General features: G+C 47.6%; 1 protein-coding gene across 2 annotated transcripts in view; it reads left to right on the forward strand.

Moving 5' to 3' along the window:
* Positions 1 to 1,144: 1,144 nt before the first annotated feature.
* LOC137805306 (zinc finger E-box-binding homeobox 1-like) overlaps positions 1,145 to 17,140 on the forward strand; it is a 50,454-nt gene continuing 34,458 nt past the window's right edge. The window contains exon 1 of one of the 2 annotated variants that reach the window (XM_068605161.1): positions 1,145 to 1,224. In XM_068605161.1, coding sequence (XP_068461262.1) covers positions 1,167 to 1,224 — 58 coding nt within the window. In that variant the 5' untranslated portion in view covers positions 1,145 to 1,166. Of the gene's footprint in view, positions 1,225 to 2,729; positions 3,087 to 17,140 lie in introns of those variants that run through there. The other variant, XM_068605169.1, reaches the window with a different exon arrangement.

Here is a 17,140-nt window from a genome sequence, read left to right on the forward strand (position 1 = left end):
GATGCTCTTTCCACACACAGTACATCAAACAGAACACATGATCAATAGTATTGGCTGGAAGTGATTGAGTATTTATTAAAATACTGTCATTATGGTGAAGTATTTCACTAGACCACATGTATTTGAGTATAGTTACAAGTTGTTGTGCAGTAGAACCTTAACAGATACTGTCATAAGAGGGTCGCTGCATGTTGACTCATTTCACTCTTGATGTTTTTAGTATACTTCTAGTAATACTTTTGAACTTGTACTTCTACTTGAGATCTTTTTACAGTGTGGTAATATGCGTATCACTGCAAATGTGTTTGTTACAGTTTATTTATAGCTTCAGTTTCCTAAAAGGTTCAGGGAAACAAGTGGTGGATAAGTACCTTTACTCAAGTACTGAAGCACTCATTTAGAGGTATTTGTATTCAGGTTAGATCCTTTTATAAACAGTGAATAATAGGGGATAAATAGAAATACTGAATCTAGTCAAATTAACCCATAATAGTTCAAATTTGGTCCATCTTGAGCAACTACAACAATAAAAGGTGACTTGCACATTAATACATGGCAAGAATAATGCAATAAAAGCATAACTATGAATTATAAAGACAGTTTTTAATGCATTAGTAGTATATTTCCCCTATTAATCCATATTTACTTCGGTAACACAGTAATTTCAGTACTTTTACATCCAACAAAGTATTCTCACAGTGTGTAAATTCTGCGTTTGAAGTAAATTATATGACACATTAATGTCCCTGCAGCTCTGCTGTCTGGACCACGTTTTGTTTTTATTTCCACCTGTGGAGAAGATATCTCCTTCCTCTCTCTCTGAGGCGAGGAGGAGTGGGGGGGAGAGAGAGAGAGAGTCACGAGGGGGGACGGCCCCTGCAGAGCTGCAGGACCACGGCTTGGAAACCACTTTGAGGCCATGTGCGGCCAGTAGGAGGGGCCATGTGCTGAGGTGTTGAGGAAGGTGACGCCGTAAAGGCGGCCAGTGTGTCGCAAACCAGGTGTTTTTATGCAGGGGGAGGAGGGAGGGGAAGGTGATGTCGTAAAGCGGACAGGAGAAGGGAGGGGTGAGGAAGAGGGGGTGTGGGGGGGGAGACAGGAGGAGGAGGAGGTGGAGGGAGGAGGTGACTCGCGAGCGGCTGCGCTTCAGACTCAGCGAGAGGATCATGGCGGATGGCCCCAGGTGTAAGCGCAGAAAACAGGCGAACCCGAAGCGGAGCAGCGGTAAGTCCCAAAGTCCTGCGCGGAGCAGCCGCCGCCGCGCGGGCTGCAAAGCGAGCTTTTTCCACCGCGCGAACTCCTTCTGGATACTTTTTTGGGAGTGAGTTGAACCACGTTTCGAGGAGTTTTTCTCTCTTTTTTTTGGGTGGTGGTTGTGGTGGGGGGGGGGGGGGGGGGGGTGAGACTGTGTGTTCATTTCCCAGTGTGGTGGTGTACCGTTATACCTGGCTGCCTTCTCGCTCTCCGCCTAGCGGTGCACGCCTGACAGAGTGGACCGTTATCCGGCTAGAATAACCCCGAGGAGCGCCTCGGTAGCTTGTCCTGCTGTTATTAGTTTCCTTCACTTTTCCTCGCTTTGTTTCTCTACTTTTCTGCCACTTTTCTTCTTCTTCCCCCACCAACACTTGGCGGCAGGTTGCAGGGCTTTCACACAACAACGTGGCCCGTTAGGCGCAGTTTTTTGGTTTTGTGGTTAAACTTTACGCTTTCTTTTTTTTTTTTTTTTTTTTTAAGGGGCGAGGTTTTGTTTCATGCTAACTTGCTGCTCATTCGGCCCCCGGACGGTACAGTTTCTCCCTCCCGTTCAGAATAATTCAACTTTATCGGCTTGTGTCGGTGGCCGGATGGGCAATCGGGCTGTTTGCGGTTAAATACGTGTTTTTTTGCATGGAGTTTGGCGTGGTTCGCTGCCGCTACGGTTGATGGCAAATAGATGCGATGTTTATTACATCTGTTTCAACCCCCCTCCCCGCCACAACTGCGCCAGCACGTGTTTCCTTAAGTTAAGGTAAGAGTTATGATGGATGTTGTATTTTTTGTTGGTTTTGATTTGGCAATCTTCATGCATGCGTTTCCTACCTCGCTCTGCACCAGTTCAGCTCCGGTAACATCGCGTTTTCTGTTGGTCGGCGTGTTTTTTCTTGTTGATCGTCTTGCAAACTGCTTTTTTTGTACATTTTCCACTGTTGCTCTTTGCACCTGTACATTCGGGGTCGGTCCACTGTTGGCAATGTTGAAAATAAATCTTGTTTTCCAGCTGCATCTTGTGCATTATTACGAATATACATGTGTTTTCTAATTAGTTTCGAGTCACTTAATTGCATAATGTGGACTTTGAGTTTGTATCTGTGTGTCAGTGTTGACATATTTACCAAATCTTTCTTCGAGGTATTTGTATTTCCTGTTACATAGTTGTAATAATCCTCCTACAGGGCGTTTATCTCAGTCATATCACTGTAACAATGATCTCATGATATGCGTTTGTGAGTTGGAGCATCCATTTTCACACGATAGAGTATTTGTAAATCCACCTGTTATGAAGTAAAAGATATAAAAATAGGATTCAGGTGGTACTACTTTCAAATATACACGACCCTTTAGAGCCAGAGTCTCTCATTGGACGATGTCTCACCTGTGCTCCCCCCTCTCTCACACAGCATCAGCCAATAAAAAAAAGTAAACCCACACATTTATATATTTATATTCACCGTTACGAGGCACAATGTGTGTGAGCCGAGGGGGCTGGAAAGCACCTTTTTTTCTTCTTCTTCTCCTCCTCCTCCACCTCCTCCCCTCTTCCTCTCTCCTGGTGACGACACGACGGTGACTCTGTGCGTCCGCACAGGAGCCATCATCATCATCACCACCACCAGCAGCATCATCATCCTCATCATCATCATGTTTACCTGAACGCGGATAACGGGGCTGACAAAACGGCCTAGAAAAATAAACAGAAATACATAACACCTGCAGCTCGCGACCGTTTTTTTGTGGACGGAACAGGATCTGCTCGCCGTGTTTCACCTAAAAGGCTCTGCGTCTCGCGAGGAGCCAGAAAAACCCGCTCCAAATGTCAACTTGTGCAGGTAGAGATGCTTTTTCTTTCCCCCCTGTAGTTGTGCCCCAATGCAACGCTTTCGCATGGACGCTCGCCCTCCCTTTCATTCTCGCGGGATTTATCTCATCGACACGCATTTTCCTTCTCTGACCCACTTGTGCATGTTTCATCTTCCCCCTTTTTATGTATTTTTTTTTAGTAGTTGTTGTGGTGGTGCGCGTGTGGATTGGTCGCCTTGTTTTGGGGGGCTCTCGTGCAAGCTCTGGTGCGAGTCTCTGCACGTAAAACGAGCGGTGCATAAGGTGGTTTATTCCTCTGCTATCCACACACACACACACACACGCACACACACACAGACACACCGTGTGCAGGAGCAGTGCGCATGGAGCTCCACGTCAAACCTCTCGTTTCCATCTATTGTGTTGCGGTGATTCGTTATACAATATCCTGAGCGGTGTGCGGAAGGGAATGGCGGTCAGTACCATTACTGCAGTGAAGGCGGGGTTGCTGCTTCTTTTTCCTTTTTTTTCTGGACCGGGAGACAGCCCAGGTATACGCAAGGTGATGCAACACCTATAAAGGTGTATTTATCACCAGTTTATCACCATATCCTCGCAGTATTTCTATAAAAAAGGCGCAAACACGCGATGGAGACGCCATGTGTGTTTAATTTCCCAAATATGTAGCGATTAAATGAGATTATAATGTGGGTGCGCACAATCAAGATGGCAACAAAAAAGGTGCCGCGAGTCAGTGCGCACCGTCTCCTGCTCGTCTCCTTTTTTTTTATTATTCCCACCTGCCACGATTTCCAACGTGTTTTAAAAACATAATAATTAGATGATTAGATGCCCCACACCTTTGCATTTCCCAAAAGAGCTGACGTGCCACACGTTAGCTTTGTGCTAACTGTACCACGACCTCCAAGTCCCGTCGTCCCCATGACGTGGCAAACACCTGCCGAAGATACATCCAGCAACTACACGGGCCCCAAAAAACATACTGAAGAGACGTTTTTATGCTCATCGGTGGACAAACTTTCTGTCATTTATTAGATTATGAGGAATCAGACAGAGTCACTAATATTCTTGTAAATACACATATTTGTTTCATCATTAAGCCAAACCGGCTAACAAATATCACTTGTTTGCCAATTAATCTGCTCTTGTATCGATAAATGTATTGTTTGTTTCATCTATAACGTGTCAGATAATAGTCATGTTATAATTTCCCAGATCAGTGGTCCTGAATCCAAAGACATTTAGTTTTATTACATTATTTACATAACAAAAGAGCAGCTGCAACCAGAGAATATTTATCGCCTTCGCTTGATAAACGACAACATGCATCGAGCCAATAGACATGGTGCATCGATCGACTAATCGATCACATTTCAGCTGTCCCAACACCTCAGCTTGTCCCGGGGACTTCAGCGGGGTCGTGTCTATTATTATTATTATTATCATTATGGATGACGGCGTGAGGACATTATGAAAAAAGGCGACGTGTGACACGGAGTTGGGCTGTTTCCTCCCAAACGACCGCTCATCAGACAGTCGTGGATGTTCAGGAACAAGACGGACAGCCGTCAAAGTACTCGGTCCGTTACAGTTCAGCCGCTTAAAAACGACCTGTGTGAAAAACCACAGCTGGGTTTCTCGGGTCCAAACCACAGCGTCAAAGTTGGCACGGCATTTTATTTCGTGGTCTTAGTTACACATTGCCCAATTACGTTTTTCGGGAACTCGAACCGACCGTTAGCGAAGTCGTTAGCAGATCATTATCAGACGGATTAAGTAATCTGCCTGTTTTCTCGCTGGTTAGAGGCAGCAAATGAATCTGCTTCCAAGTTCATGTCACTGAAGGTAAACATGGCCGGAGCTTCCGTCTCTTAATATTCGTAAAACACGTTTTGTTTTTGGGGTCATTTCCACCCAGGTATGACCTCACTCATAGAGAGCCCCGCCGCAGTTTGCTCGGGCCGAGGCTGGACTCTTATGTTCGTGTGTCTGTGCCGCGTTAGCGTGTTAGCGCGCCGCCAGAGTTCAAATAGCATCGTTGCCCCTCCGTCTAAAAACAAACCTGCCCGGCGTTAATGGCCGACCGGCCTCGCTCGGCTCCTTTACGGAGACGGTGTCGCACCAGGCGGCCAGAGCTATAAAAGCCCAGCGGACGATGAGTGTCATCTAGCCGCTTTTCTTCCTCTACTGTGTTTTATTTGTTGCTGTGAATCACACTCTCCCCACGCATCAGGCCGTCCGTCAGAGAGAGAGTTGTGTGAGCGGCGCGGCACGTAAAACAATGAGGCAAAAAAGCAAGAAGCGGAGGAGAAGTTGTGAAGCTGCATGTCGATTGTCCGCAGTTCTTCTGTAAAATGGCAGGTGCCGGCCCTCCCGGCCGCTCCGCCGCCGCTTCGGTCCCGGCCTCGTCACCCCGACAGGCGTTCCTCTCGCTTCAAAAGTTGCTCCATGTTTGTACGCGAGTGCGCGCTCTCAGCTGGGCTGTAATCTAACACTGCAATTTAGGGACTACAGGAATGCAGCCTGGTGTTAACATACCTTGACAGGATAAACACAGCGGCCTGCTCCCGGACTCGGACTGCTCATGTGCCTCCAGAACATGGCGGGGCCCTTCATCCTCTGTACGACCGTCCTAAGGAGGATTTTCTTTTTTTGGGGGGGGGGGGGAGGAGGAAGAATATGTGGAAAGGGTTCTGCGTCCTGTTACGTCCTCGAGGTCGAAGTACTGCGCTGACTCGTGACACATTTGCAAAGCGAAGTGTTTCAAATCGCCAACTGGTCTCGGCGTGGTACCGACCACCTGTAGCTCGGCGCCATGCGTGGACCTTGTGCTCGCGCACAAGATAAACACAACCCCACTCCCAAAGAGAAGAAAAGTAGCTCCAGCGCAGGCCCAACAAACGCCACAGGAAACCTTCAAGGATACGACTCTGGAGCGGAGACTGTTTGGGATAAAAACCCCGCAAAAGCCTTCACTTATATTCAATAAGCATGTGCACGTTTGATTAAACAGCATGTGGAGCTTTTGTAGCATTCGCAACCTTTTTTTTTTTAATGCCGTTACATCAGGTCAGGGGAAACAGAAATTGAAGTGCTTTGTATTACCGCGTTAAAGGGAAACTCGCGCGTCTCTTTGGCGACGGGCTCTTTTGATCGGCCTGCCGGGTGTTTGATGCCCGCGAGATGAGTCGTGTTTATCCAGCCCTCCTCTGTCGACGCGCAACGCTCCGTTAATGCTGTATGTTGCGTCGCCTTGTGAGAACTGCGGCACCTCGGCCGAGCTTGATCCGCCTTTAAAAAACACGCGTTTGTATAAATGACGCGTCGTCTCGAGGTCGACGGGGAGGTGCAGAGCAGGAGAGTCATGTGAGCGCCCCGCCGCCTCTGAGATGCTGTTGTGCGTCGGGCCTTTTGCCACAGGCCGTTTCCACCCCGGCGCACCCATTAGATTAGTACGATAAGCAATAATAGCCGTTTAACACGTTGTGTGATTGTGGAAGTACACAACATCCGACTTGTTCTTAGGCATGTCTAAAGGGCTGCCGGGTGTGATCGGTCGTTTTTTTGGTCTCTGGATGACTTTCCTCCAAGAAACTCATGAGCATCAGTCTTTTTTAAGGGTTTATTTTGTATGATTGTTACTTTAAAATCGACAGATTAGTCTACAAAATGAGTGTGAGGTTCATACAAAGAACTTCTTCGGTCCTCAGACATCCCTACTCATCAATAACGCTGCTTTTCATATATTTTTGACCTTACTTGTTTGTTGTTAGCTAGTTTTTGTGTAATGTAACTATGTATGTACCTTCTGTTGTGTATTTGGGAGACGGCAGTGTCAGAAGGAAACAGTCCTGAGTGGTCTTAGAAGTGCTTGTGGTCAACAGTGGCTGTTAATTGATCCATGACCGCTGGTCATTCATGTGACTTTCTCCCTTTGCTTTACAGCCTGGGGCTGTGTGTGTGTGTGTCTCTCTCTGTGTGTGTGTGAGTTGCACAAATGGGCCTGTGGAATGACAAAGCACTACAGGATGTCTTTAGCGAGTCAGCATTAACCCCTCCCCATCGCCTTTTATGGTCCGGAGGGGGAGGTGCGTCCAGCCCGGTGATGCTGCTGCTGTGACTAATTGAGCAGTGTGTGTGCACTTGTGCGTACGCGTTAGAGAGAGAGTGTGTGTGTGTATGTGTGCGTGTGTTAGCATCAAGGTGGGAAACTGCTACTTTGCTGCAGGCTTTGCATAACAACAGAGGCCTGCTTGTTTGGATTTACATGCATTAACACGCTGCCTGTTAGGGGGAAGAAGGAATCAGCGCTTCCTACTGGCGCGTTTCAGCCGGGTGACGGCGGCCAATAAAAGGCACCTTCACAGATGAGACGTGGACAGTTGGAGCGCATGACTCAATGCATACACCTCGGCTTTAACACAACACACACACACCCAGGCTCTGACTTGTACATTGCAATAAAAGAGAGTCTGGATCATTTTAGTCATCAGACACTTTGAATATTATTCAGCTCAGCACACATGGTTATGGGTTAAAAACAACAACACTATCAACACGTGGCCTGAAGGAGCGTTCATCTGGTGCATTAAAAAAAAAAAAAAGGGCAGAAAGTCGGTGTATGAGTTGCGTTGGCGAGCGTTTCTTTAGTTTTTTAGTTACTGAGGTGACGAGTCTTTTCCGTTTGGGCGAAAACGACAAACGAGCGCGAGCTTGTTATCGCGCAGGTGTGATCTGCTGCGAAACACTCGACACGAGAACTATTTTTAGTCGGAGGCGGAGGGGGAAATGGAGCGCCGCTGCCCTTCTGGTTTGATACGAAACCGAGAGCGAGGACGATTGTGTCATTCAGGGGAGGAGGAGGAGAGGGAGGGGGGGCTGAATGAAACCTGAAACATGTGTGGCTTTGGAAACTCAAAACTATAAGTTGTCTGCATCGACAGTGTTGACAACACAGGTTTCTTGTGGAGCCGCACAGGCCTCTTCGGCAGAGGTCAGAGGTCAAAGCAGCAGCCCTGCAGCGCACGAGGAGCCACATGTGCTGCACCAAAAAGATGCTCAGTGAGGCGTGTTCAGCTTATCTTCTCATGTACAAACGTCTTCTTTTTGCGTCGCATGGTGACAAAAGAGGCTTGTATGTTTACTCGTGCAGGGAGGTGGAAAGTGAGCTGGCAATAGTACGCGACACTTTGTTCCTTGAATGTGTGACAAGACCCTTTTCTGCAGAACGAGCTGAAAACATTCCCCCACGGTGTCGGATCACAGAAACGTTCTTTTGCTTTTTACGATCCGAGAAAGCACCGCCGCGCTCCGCTTGTCGCTCCGCTTGTCGCTCCGCTTGTCGCTCCGCTTGTCGCTCTGAAATCGATGACGCGCCTTCCAGAATAACATCAAACCTTCAACCGTTTTAACCGTGTTGAAATCAAGTAAATAGCCCAACAAAATAAAAAGCCAAATCCTCCCCTGAAGTTTGAAATTGATGTCATGAAGCTGCAGAGTCTCGCTCGCTTGCCGCCTACGCCTCCAAAACAAAAATGAGATTTTCCTCTGGAGCATCAAACCTTTAGAGGAACCAGCTTGTGTTAGCGCTCCTCTTGAACGAGGGGGGGGGTTACCCACTTCCAAAAGTAACCTGCCTTTCATCGTTCCCCTTCACCCACCTGCATATTCATGCCTCAAGAGGCTCCGCCCCCCCCCTCGGAGAACGGCAGTTAAAACTTTAATCTACGCCGTGTGGCGCTGGCCGAGGCGCCAAAGAGACCGCCTGCGGTGAAGAGACCCTGTTTACCCTGCTGCTGCTGACCGGCCTCCCTCCTCACACCTTGTGTGTGTGTGTGTGTGTGTGTGTGTGTGTGTTAAAACCTCCATATTTAAAATGCACGTGTGCATTTGCATTAATGTTTAATGAGATTTTTCTATTTTTTTTTACGTTTGTGTGACTGTGTGGGTTATGTGTGCATGCGGGCCAGTGTGTGTCAAAAGAAAGAGTCTCATTCAAAGTCCTGTGTGTATGAGGGAGAGAATGGAGGGAGAGGGGGGAGAGAGGGGAGGAGGGGGGGAGGCACTCTTTCACACTCAGCCGGTGGGAAACTCCTCTCCTTCTCCTTTGGTGGTGCTACAATTTGCATATCCTGCCGTCCTCCATTCTCCTTTTTTTTCTTCTTCTCCTCTCCTGCCTGAGAAGCAGAGCGGAGGCCCGCCGGGTCCTCCAGCTCGGAGAGAAATCGGCGAGAATGAGGCCCGAAAGTGGGCCGATCGGGGCCGATAGCGGGCCGTCCGGCCTCCGGGCTTGAGAATTGAAAACGTGGACGCATCAACCAGAAGAGAAAGAAGTTGTGGAATAATGAAATGGATCAATAAAAGAAAAAGTAGAAAGTCAAAAGATCAGTTTAGGTTGTGAGGGGAGGTCTCCAAAATTTGCATTGCGGCCCATTTGTGACCTTTTCTCACGTACCAAACTTTTTATATTTGACTTGTATGTAACTGATGGTGTTCAATACATCCAAATATGTTCATCGGAACATGTGGGTTAAAACCCACAGCGAGTTATTTATTCTAATTTGACATTTTATGACCAACAAACCAAAAGATATATAAAAAACAACGAGTTCTCGCGAGATTTCAAATGATTCTCGATATAAAAGTCGAGTGTAAAACCTCCAGTAGGGGGCGGAGCCTCCCCAGCAGCCGCCCCACCCTCCCCCACCTCTCAGGAGACATAAATCATGAGCAGGTGTGCGAGGACCGACCCTCTAAAAACGCCCCGCGGACCCCCGGCGGGGTCCAGCGGCAGCAGGACAGGTGGGAGTGGGACGGAGAATTAGTCGGGTGATGCGTCCTCGTCTCGGATTATGGTGCGTATGAAACGAGAGGAGTCCTAATCACCTCGCTGCTGGAAACCCATCTTTAAGAACACCTGCCTCTGGTGGAAATAAGCCACGCCCCCTCTGAAGGGGGGGTTGCTGCAAGGTATTTTGGGAATCGTCTGTCCTCACTAATCTCTTGCTCGCACATATGGATGCAGAGTGATAGTCTCTCTCTCTCTCTCTCTCTCTCTCTCTCTCTCCTCTTGAGTTAGTAATCCACAACATTAGCTCTGATTGGGCAGTGAAACAGGTCAATATAACAATTTATCACCTTTCAGGGATGAAATCATAGACAGAGATTCGAGTAATTTGTCTAAATTGATGACAGCAAGATGAAATTTCTAGATTATTTTGCACTTAAATTCTTAATTAATTGAGAAAACACTGCGTATTTTTGTATTCGTCACGTGATTATCATAGAAAGACATGATGAATATTCATATATACACTGTCATCAATAAATGAAATGACCCATTTCGCGATGGACGAGCCACTACGTGCGTTTCCTGTTTCCTCTCTTTCTCGTTCAGGTCCTGGGAACTCCTTCAAGTCACGACTCGGGGCGGGAATCGGGAACCCGTCGACCACGAGGTTCAGCCGATTGCTTTCACGCGGTTGTCTGTCGTTGCGTGTGCTGTGTGTGCTTTGCGTGACCGTCTCCCCGAGGGAGAATAACATGCGCGTGGTCGCTGTGGCGGGATATCTGCAGGAAAACTTTAAGAAAGAAACAGTTTTCCTCATTGTTCAGGCAGAAGATTTGACACCTCCAGCGTCTTAAAAACAGGGAACGCTTTGCTCCTTTGCTTCACGTCTCGCAGGTCGGATACAAGACAACAACAAGATGTCGCCTCGGGGCTCCGGGAACATTAGATGCTCACGTTTTGACGATTGTAGATGTTTTATCGCTCCGTTAACGGGTAATGAAAATATTGCAGGGACAGTTGTACTGGTTCCCGATTGCTCGCCTTGCAGGCAGCTAGTGGTGTTTAAATGCCATTATATACCAAATAGAACTGGTCTATAACAGACATATATGTAACAGACATATAACAAACAGATATAACACACAAATACCAGAAGAAATGCTCTCCGAGAGACGTTTGAGGATTAGATTCGAAGCCGAGCAGCGACAGGATGCTCTCTTTACGGCTTCCCCTCCATCTTGTTTCCTGAAGGAGGAGATGTGAAAAGAAGAAGAAGAAGAAGAGGGAGAGGAAGAGGAGCGCACCTCTTTTCACTTGCAAACTAAATCTATCTACTGTCAGCGTGGATTTGGATTCGTACGTTCAACACGAGGAGTCGTCCCCTTTTTTTTTGTGTGTCGCTTGTGAAGGAGAGAGGCTGGAAGAAAGAGAGTGTTGTTATTGAATTACAGGTGATGGCTGCTAATTGGGCCCTCCAGAGGTTGTGTGTGTTTCTGTGTGTGTCTGTGTGTGTCTGTGTGTTTGGCTCGAGGGATGCAGGGTTGATGGAGCTGTTAGGGGTAAAGTGCAGGGGCCCCAAGTGCGTTCCCAGAGTGCCGCGCTTTAGAGGCCGCCCCGTCCCCGCGGTGGGAGAGCGCTAATGGAAGCCACCCAGCGCTGATGGATGACGGGTGGAGGAAGGAAGGACCCGCGGGGTTTTTGAAAAATGTATTTGTGTTTTTTGTTTTTCACGAGCTGGAGGCGAGGAGCAACACGTTTACGCCGCGGCCGCGACAATAACCGCGTTAACGCCCAGCAGGAGGCCGAGAGTCATATCTGAACACACGCGATTGCACCGTCATGTCATGTGACTTTCCACGAGTTCATAAAAACTCACACTAGACCCGGAGGGAATAGATTAATAGTTTGGGTATTTTATCACGCAACAACACCAACATATTTACTGGTTCTCTCACGTGAGTAAAACCTGAATGTATTTGCGATCAGAGTTGTATTTTTATCGTATTATTGGACAAAACTAACCTCATAGTTTGTGTTTCTGCTGAGTCATGACTCTATTATATATATATACGCCTTTTTTCACTGCATATATACATATATAATGTATTTTTTTGTATTCATCATGCTTTTCCCTCTCTGTGCGAGTTATATTTTGTTTGTGTGGCTTGTTTACCTTCAAGGAGGCGTGTCTGTCATGGCAGGAAGTGAGTGACAGGGTCTACTGTGTGTGTGTGTGTGTGTGTGTGTGTGTGTGTGTGCTCACACGGGTTCCTGTGTTATATATATAGTGCTGCAGCGGTGGCGAGGTGGTGAGAGGGTCATTGTTTGGCCCTGTTGTGACCCTGCTGAGTGCAAACATTTCTGTTTACTTCATTTTTTATTTAAAAAAAAAAAAAGAGCGCAGATGTTCTTGAAGTTGCACCGCCGTGACATCGATGTCTCTTTTTGTCGTCGCTCAGGGGGGAACGCTGTGCCGCGCAGCGCAAACACAAAGCTGTCAAAACCACACAACCCACAGTGTGACAGTTAACTTTATTGACTTCACGAGGAATAAGCACATCATTATCGCCAGGTAAACAGATTTCTTCGTTTTAGTTCACTTTTCTGTTTTTTTTGGGGCACAGAATTTTTGACCCGGGTCCGAAAACCTTCGCTCCGAATTATCATGTTGACTTTGGAAACCATGAGCCGGTGAAGTCGACGCGGCGAAGAGTTTAATTTCCTGCCTTCATCACGTGTGTGTGTGTGTGTGTGTGTGTGTGTGTGTGTGTGTGTGTGTGTGTGTGTGTGTGTGTGACCTCAGCAGAATTTCTGTTATGAGCTGCAGTTTTCTCTTTTTTTTTTTCAAAGGAAGATGATAAAAAGTCACAATTATGAGTATGAGTAACTATTTAAAATTCAAATTCATGAGGCAGTAAGTGCGCGTGCTTTTTATTTATTTGTTTGTGGCGCTAATGTGCTTCCATGTGAAGCGATCCACAAACAACAACAACGTTAATATTAACGTCCACAGTTTTTTTTGTTCATTTCCCCAAAAAATCTTGTACAATTGATCAATTGACAGAGCGTAATATAATTTATTAATAAAAACAATGTTCTGAGGAGATTTTATAGCACTTTGTTTGTCTCTTCTGACGATTAAACGATCGTCAGATTAATCTGTTTATGATAATAATTGTTATTTCTTTTGTGAAATGAGCTCCGAGCCGATGTGGGAACAGGAAAATGGTGCATTTAACACTAAATTAATCCAGAATAGGGAAGGTATGAATGTAAAAACATGTTCACGGGTACGTGACCTCACATTTTCCTCAAGTTTTTACTTCAGTCATGGGAGGAAAACTGGACTCCAAGTCCAGTTTATTAATCAGATGAGCATAAATACAACTGAAAACAAGCAATCTGCTGCTACTATATGTGTGTTAGCATGTGTGTGTGTGTGTGTGTGTGTGTGTGTGTGTGTGTGTGTATATATATATATATATATATATATATATATATACCACACCCGTCCCAGCGTAGCAGGTGTGCCTCCAGCCCCATTACAAGTCTCATAAATACCACCTGACACCGTTTCAGCGGGCGGGCTTCGATATAAAACACTCCTCCCGTGGCGTGAGCATGCAGCCTTTCAGCACAATTATATTATAACACACTCTTCAGGAGGGGGGGGGGGCTCTTAACAGACCGAGCTGGTCCGAGCACACATGCTTTCTCTCACGGCGACTTCGAAAAATGAAAATAAATTGCATTTAAAACGCACGTCATGAATTCCTTTGACTTTGCGTCGAACGCAGCCGAAGATATTTTAAAAAAAAAAAGTTCATTGGCGGCTTTGACCTCGGCCAATAAACACACAGCCACTTGAAAACACACACACACACACACACACACATTTTTTTGGGAAGCGTTAAGTGTGCATCAAAATTTATTGGCGGAAAAGAAAAAAGCATAAAAACACATGCCGAGGTGTTCTGGATTCTCTGCAACGTTAAAGCGTTCGTGGCTCCGAGCCGTCGCGTATCAAGAAGTCTTTGTCCTCGCGTTGTGCAGCTTCACCTGCGCAGCGGCTCTTCTGTTCGAGACCCCTCGCCGTCTCGCCCCGGATGACATTTCGGTGGCGCGGCGATCTGAGCGAGCTTGACATTTTGCTAAACTGCGTTCGGGAAAAAGGTTCCTGCCCGTCCCCGTGCTTCCCTTCCCTTCCTCCCTGCATTGTGCGACTGGGTAAACACACACACACACACACACACGTGCATATCCTCTCACACTGCCTATACATCTGGGGGGTTTGCTTTGTACGCCTGCAGCTTCAGGATTGTGCCTTTTGTCTTTGTAGCGTTCAGACGCCAGAGCAGCCTTGACTTTGTTTTTTTGATGTTTTTCCCTCAACACACCTGTAAAGAAAAAGTAGGTTAGCGCCTCATTATGCTCTCAGAGCAGGATATTGTTGTGTTCCTCCCTCTCAGTGTGTGTATGCACATGCACGGGTTTCTCCTGCGCGTTCGCTCTGGCGGCCGCGCATCAGGCCGCATCGGATCCTTTGAAAAGACGTGGCGCTCCAAGCTGTGCCTCCTCCGATCGTCTCAGAGCTTCAGGTGAGCTGCACGAAGCGGCGCCGCTCAGACACGAAGCCTCCTGCGCGGACTCGTCTCCCAGCGTGGTCGCCCTCCCCTCCACACAGACGCTCACAAGCCGGCGAGCTCGCCGCCAGACGTCCAGACGGCGGCGGCGGCGGCGGCGGCGGCGTGGTCTTCATTTAGCGAGGACAGAGCCGCCAACGCCGGGGCCGAGGCGACGCGCCAAAGGAGCGGCGGCCCGCTGCCAACTCCTGACATGCTGCAGACGGGCAGGTTGTGTTCTGTTTTCTCCCCGAGCCAAAAATATCTTAGTGTGATTAGAAGTGGTGGGATGGTGTGAAGTCGCCCGCTGGATTTGGAGATGGAGATATCGTTAGTGGGGAAAGGAGGAGGAGGAGGAGGAAGAGGAGGAGGAGGCTCTTCATCTGTGGTCCATATGAAACAGTATGTACAAGAAGCATACAGAGTAGAAGCTAACACAGGAGGATTGCGATGCTATTTCATTGTAGCTTTTGAGTTCCAAATGTTTAAGTAAATGTTGTTCCTTCTCTTCGTTTGTGGTCCGATCTGGTTCCTTTATGTGGATCCTAAGGGTTCGGACCTCGGTTGTTCACTGAACCGCCTACATCGCGACCGCTCCTGCTTTCTTGGAATCAAGTCCAAAAACATCTTTAGCTTCTCGAACGACAATCATCTTTAAAACACGCGGCGTCCACGACAAACCTCGTCAAAGAGATACGAGAAGACAGAAAACACCTTTTATGTCGTGGGCTTGAGGAGCCCGTGCGGTACCAAACATTTGGACCGACAGAAAGACTTCTTGAGGTCTGCAGCGTTTCCCCGACAGCGTTTTTTATTTTTAACAACTCCGGTGCAGATCCACAAGAGCCCCCCGTCTTGTCTGGAGCTAAGCTAAAAGCTAAGCGCTAAGTTACAGATACGGATACAGAAACCGCTCACGGCGATACACACTTCCCCCCCCGCGGGCCGAGAGCCCGCTATCTCTCACAGAGACACACACAGACACACACAAATGTCATGTTTTGCACATCACAATGCTCAGTTGTTGTTTTTTTTCCCACCTCTTTGTAACTGCTAGACGTAACAGTTCTCCAACCCCGTTTTCCAAAGAGTTTCTTTTTTTTTGCCAGAGAGCGAGAGAGAGACTGACTGTGTGTGTGTGTGTGTGTGTGTGTGTGATGTGAATACTGAGCAGGTGAGAGGAGGAGGAGAATGTCGAGTATGAGCTCATGACCACAGCAGTGCAGAAGTACCTGCCGGGATCATAAATCAGGCCTGGGAGAGATTATTATTGATAAGATGGAAGTGTTTTTTCCCTGTTGAATCTCGAGTAGGGACCGAAGTAAAGGGAGGAGGGAGGAGAGATTCACGCTCCCTTCGTGATCTTACTTTGGGGAAATCAAGCGCAACCGTCTTCGGGCTCGTTTCGGAGCTCCACGGCGACCGCCGAGCTTCGCCGTAGTTTCATCGATCCGCCGCGTGCGATTAGCCCGGAGAAAAAAAAAGGCTCCCCACATTAGCCGATTGCCTGGAGGATATCCTCCGCTTGGCACCGGCTGAAAGAGAAAGCACGGCGCCTAATGGATATTAAATTATTCCTCCTGCAGAAAAGTGAAAACACATCAGGAGTTGCAACTGAAGCACGTCTGGAAGAAAGGGATTGAAACACAAGATGAGAGCGAACGGAGGCCTCCGCTCGGCACTTCAGTGGCCATTTTGCTTCCATCCCTCCTCCTCCCATTATGTTTTTCTTTTACGATCAATCATTATATTATAAACGGGTTTCAAGGCCGCGGCGGGGCCGGAGGAGACGGAGGGTCACGTGCGATTAAAGACTTAATAGGTGAACCAGAAGGACATTTTCACTGCGATAACCCCGACAGCCTCCAACGGGGGAAAGAGGTCAGCGGAGAGACAACATCAACGCGGCGAGCGAGACGACCGGGTCGGACAGCGAGCAATTTGTTTTTCCCCTTTCGGGTGAAGAGTCAAACTGTCCTTTGTGGCTCCTCCTCTTCCTCTCTTTGCTCTTTCTTCTCTTTTTTTAGCAGCCGCTGGTGAAGCTCCAGGCTTGATTGATGGGATATTAACCGTGTCGCACCAGAGGAAAAGGGGCTTGTTGTGTCGCTCCAGTAAACTCGCTATTTAAGCTATAACTATTTAAAAAATTTGACTTAATTGCAAGAAAACAAAAGAAATCCCTCATTAAATGTGTTGCAGGCTGATCGATGTATTCTCTACTGGCAACATGGAGAAAGAAATCATGAACAGCCTCACAGACCTCACGAGTGACTCAGGACAATAAGGAGTAGTCATCTGCCCGCGAGACGTGTGTTCACACAACGACACATCGCACACATCGCACACAGACTCACTCGTACCCAGATGACAGCGTCCACAGAGCTGAACGACACGCGGCAGACGCCTGAAATGACTGTAATTTAAAAATAAAGCACGGCTGGTCGACTCTGGGAAACAGTGCTCTCTGTTTTGGCCGGTGAGCAGCCCCCCCCCCCTCGTTCTCTACACACACACACACACAATTGTATTGAAAGCGCAACACAAAAAAGTATCACATTTATTTAATTAAAGCCCCGCTGAGGGTCTGAGGCGTGCGTGTTATTCACATCTGATTACACTTCCGCTCTCGTCGAGCTCTTCGTTCTCTCTT

This window comes from Clinocottus analis, unplaced genomic scaffold, assembly GCF_023055335.1.
Source record: "Clinocottus analis isolate CAN_PGR_092001 unplaced genomic scaffold, fCliAna1.0.p SCAF_11, whole genome shotgun sequence".
In the NCBI taxonomy this organism is placed as follows: Eukaryota; Metazoa; Chordata; class Actinopteri; order Perciformes; family Cottidae; genus Clinocottus; species Clinocottus analis.